Source organism: Plasmodium fragile (genome assembly GCF_000956335.1).
Source record: "Plasmodium fragile strain nilgiri unplaced genomic scaffold supercont1.63, whole genome shotgun sequence".
NCBI lineage: Eukaryota > Apicomplexa > Aconoidasida > Haemosporida > Plasmodiidae > Plasmodium > Plasmodium fragile.
Window position 1 is genome coordinate 14,007 of NW_012192643.1, and position 4,302 is coordinate 18,308.

General features: G+C 38.4%; 1 protein-coding gene across 1 annotated transcript; it reads right to left on the reverse strand.

The window, feature by feature from the left end:
• Positions 1-807: 807 nt before the first annotated feature.
• On the reverse strand, positions 808-3,450 carry AK88_04436 (uncharacterized protein; the record flags this gene model as incomplete). Its single annotated transcript, XM_012482046.1, has 1 exon — positions 808-3,450. One exon carries the CDS (start codon positions 3,448-3,450, stop codon positions 808-810), a length of 2,643 nt encoding a protein of 880 aa, XP_012337469.1.
• Positions 3,451-4,302: the final 852 nt, after the last annotated feature.

Consider the following 4,302-nt stretch of genomic DNA (forward strand, 5'->3'; position numbering starts at 1 on the left):
ACAACGTGGTGATAACCAAACGGGGGGAATACTTAGATACATCGGTTATGCAACGCGTATCTGAAGGTTGAAAGGGGTTTTGCTTCAAACGCATGTGCGCGAAGGGCATGTGGGGGAAAAACACACAAGGAAAGAGGGAAAATGGGAAAATTACGAGTTGCGCAAAAGCGCAGACAGTATAAATGAGATGAATAGCGAGAAGGGGACCTCTTCCAAAAAAATTGTCCCGTTCGAGTACACACATTAGCGTACACATGAATGGATAGAAGTGAAACGATGACATATGCGCTGGCGCGCGGCAGGCACGTAAACAAACAGGTGTGATGTAACATATCAGTTCTGCACAAATATTACTACATTTTGCGTTATGAAAATAACATGTGGAGGAGATCGAAAAAAAAAAAAAAAAAAAAAAAAAAAGAGGCGAAAAAAAAGTTACAGGGCATCACTTGTTGTGCACACATTTGAGTATGCTACACGAATGGAAACCTACATTAGGGGAGCGTTAATCATGGCTGGGGAGCACTCGTAAAAAACACTCCCCGCGTAAAAAAACCAGCGTCTTTGCAAGAGTGCATACTATATACAAGTATATGTATATACTTATGGCACGCGTGCAGATATAATCCGCTTGGGTTGTTACAAAAAATTGAACAATAGGAAGAGGCATCCGGAAGTGAGTCGCGCACAACGAGGATGGAGAAGAATGAGACAGGGATGACAGAGCACACAACGATAAATGGGAACAGAGACGGGTGAAGGTGCTACGTGCAGATGACACAGGTGACAGCAACAAAATGCACCATCTTAAATGTCTGAGAAGCAAACCGAACTGGGGTTTAAAAAGAACTTCTTGATATTATCGGTGAGCTCAAACCCTACGTTGTGCTGTTTCCATAACTCGTTTAATCTCTTTTCTTTATTTTTTTTCAACTCTTGGTACTTGCGAGAAAGGTCATTAATTTTGTTGCTAAGTGGCTCGAGAAAGGTTCCAAGATTTTTGTTACATTTGACTGACAAGGTCATTTTATTTCTGTCCATCATACTAGGCTTTAAGTTAATATCCGATACATAATGTGGTAGCATTTCTATAAGCTGTGCTATTTTGGCCTCATCCATTTGGAAACCTTTATTCGTTTTATACTTGTCTGCAACTTTTTTGGAGAAGGAGTTTATTTCTATCACTGTTTGTGTTCCTTCTACTATAAATGTGTCATGAATAATTTCTGCAATCCATGTTGCATCTTCCAATTTTTTTTTTTCATTTAATACTGTTTCATGTTCTTTATCAAATTTTGTTTTAATTTCTTTTATTATATTTTTCTTGTTTGCTTCTTCCCTTATCTGTTTCATGTTATTTGTTTCTTTTTTCCTTGGAGAGTCCCCCATATTGTTGTTGTTATGATTGTTAAATGAGCTAGCGAATGGACTTCCCCCACCGAGGAAGTTTGATCTTCTTCTATTTCTTCCCAAAGGAGTTCTCGTTTTCTCTTTCATAATATCTTTTACAAAAGTTCCATTATTTCTAAAGTCATTGGTAGCACACTTTATGGGGCTGTCCTGTATAACAATGAAGTCATCAGCATTGCTCTCTTGAGGAGTCTGTGCTAGTTGGGCCAGAATTTTATTCTCCTCCAACGTAACAGATGGGAATGAGATGTCTTTAAAATTAAACTTTGAATGCCATTTTTTAAGTTCAGAATATTTGGGGCAATAAAAATTAGGGTTAATTCCTTTCAACAATTCATTGTGCTTCACATTAACCCAATTAATGATGATTCTCTTTAACATTTCTAGTTTGTCAGATGGGCTATACTTATATATATTGTCGCACGCATCTGTATGTTCTCTTATTTGAATATCTTCTACCTTCCTTCCTGTGACAAACTCGGGGTAGGCTTCTTGATTTGCTTCAAAAATTTCCTTCGTTATGACTACCTTATTTAGCTGTATCAAATTGGGTGCTATCCATGCGAGTTGCTTCAATAATTCTATGCTAAACGATTGGCAGTTACTTAACCTTATCACTTCTTTTTTGACCAGCTGATAAAAGGCGGGTACATTCATTTGGTTTCTTCTCGACACGGAAACTAACAAACCTCGGTATATGGCTAGTAAAATGGCTGGGGTTTCAATCTGACTTATATCAAATAAGGTGTCTAGATCTTTTGAATAGGGTTCATAAATTGGGGTTAATGGGTTCTGCTTTTGTTTGGACATTTGGTCCATAGATGCAGCGTTTCTTTCGGCTCTATTGCTGCCTTTTATAATAACGGGATTGACTTCGTAGTCGATCCATTCTGTGGGCGTGTTGTCTTCTTCTCGCTGTGCGTGGTGCTGGCCCCTGTTATTTTTTTGATCACTCTTGGTTGGGCTATTGGTACTAGTGCTATTGGTGCTTGTGCTGTAGGCGCTGTTTGCACTTTGTCCGCTGTGCACGTTCTTACCGCCCTGCCCACTTCTACCGCTATTTGCGCTGGCACCACTGTTAACTCCATTTTCCTTGTCGCCCTTATTCTTACTACACTCGCCCAATATGTTGAGCAGCTTCTTGGTGTTCACCTTGGCCCCATTTTCCACCTTCTTCTTTCTAGTTCTAGGGGATTCCTTACTGATGCTTAACATTTTGGTATTTGACCTTCTTATGGATGGAGATAAGACTTCCTTCTTATTTGGCCAAGAGTTGTTTTCATAGTTGGACGTGAAACAGTCTATGTACTTATTTTCATAATTATCAATTTGATTGGAATTTTTTTTACTATTAAATTCGTGCTCGCTTATGATGCACGCTTTGTGCTTGAAAAGGCAACGGAAGTCGTCATATGTCATGTGTGGATTATTTTCCCCTGATAGGGGGAATTTGCTAGGGGTGACAACAGGGGCTACATATTTTGGAGGGTTCACATAATTGTTAATAGTAATACATTTATTACCTATTAAACTTTCATCTGGGTTTATCATATCCATTTCACAAGGCGTTTTATACTTTTTCAATGTAGATGGATTATCAATACCAGAATAGTACATTCCTACGTTGCTCTTTTTTGGGGTTTGCCATCCGTTATTCATAAAGGAAGATTCGCTTTTTTCCACCGTGTTGTTTGTGAAGCGACAATTCGTGCCTGTGTTGTCCAAACTATTCGTTTTGTCCCCTCCTGTACGTGGGCTTTCATTTTTGTACATTCCTTCCATATTCTGCATATTGTTATAATCGTATCCCGTTTTTGTAATGTCTTTTTTGACTCGCTTAATTTTGGTAATAGATCTGTTACCCTCTTCCTCCATGTTAAAACTTCTGGACTTTTTTCTGTTTGTTTGTTTTTTACTTGGGCTATTCTCCACCTCGTTGTTGTTCATATTGAAGTTCTTCATGGCCATGCTTTTTTTCGTTCGATCAAAGACCCTAGGGGTCATGCTGTCCTCATCAATGATGTCTCCTTGGTAATCCATTTTGATATTGTTTAAAACTGTGTGGTGGCAATAATGCGACGTTTGTTATTGTTACAGTTTTTACTTTTGCGAACTGGGCGAACGCTTTCGGGAGTGGGCCTCTGGACGATCACCGCGCGAAGAGACACACAGAACTAAGGTGTACAGAGTGAAGGTTCACCCCTGGACATGTGTATTTTCCCTCCCTTTGCGCAATTCTCCGCGGTACTTTTTGCGTTACTTGTTAGGGAAACGAATGCTGTGCACAGCTCCTGTGCAATTTTTTGGGCACATTTTTTCTGAGTAAGCCCAGCGCGGGAAAAATACGCGCAACTGGTATGTAAATTACGCAGTGTGCCACTGTGTATATGCTGCGATTGTGGCTCGAAAAATTCATACAAACACAGGGCGTGCTTACCAATATATTTTACAAGGATGCGAAAAAAATGTAATAAGGTACAGTGCGCATTATTTTATTTTATTTTTTTTGTAAATTATTTAAAAAAAAAAAAAAAAAAAAAGAATATTTTTATTTTTTTTGCTAACATATGTGAACATGAAAGGGTGGAAAAGTATTGAACATTTTTAACGATAACATTTGTATTTTATTTTATTATTATTATTTTGTTTTTTCCAGCTTGGCAACTTGCTGTTAAGGAAGCATGCGTGAAGGTAAAAACCTGCGCTTAATATTCCACGATTTACATTTCGCAAATTGCGCCCCAGAAAAATGTGCTTATTGTGTATCTGTCCGTACGTATGTGCGAAGTGCGTGTATTTAGTTAAGCCCAAAACGTGAGCGCGAAAAGCTTTTTATTTTGTTACTTGTCCCGTACACCCAAAAAAAAAAAAAAAAAAAAAATGTAAAGAGGA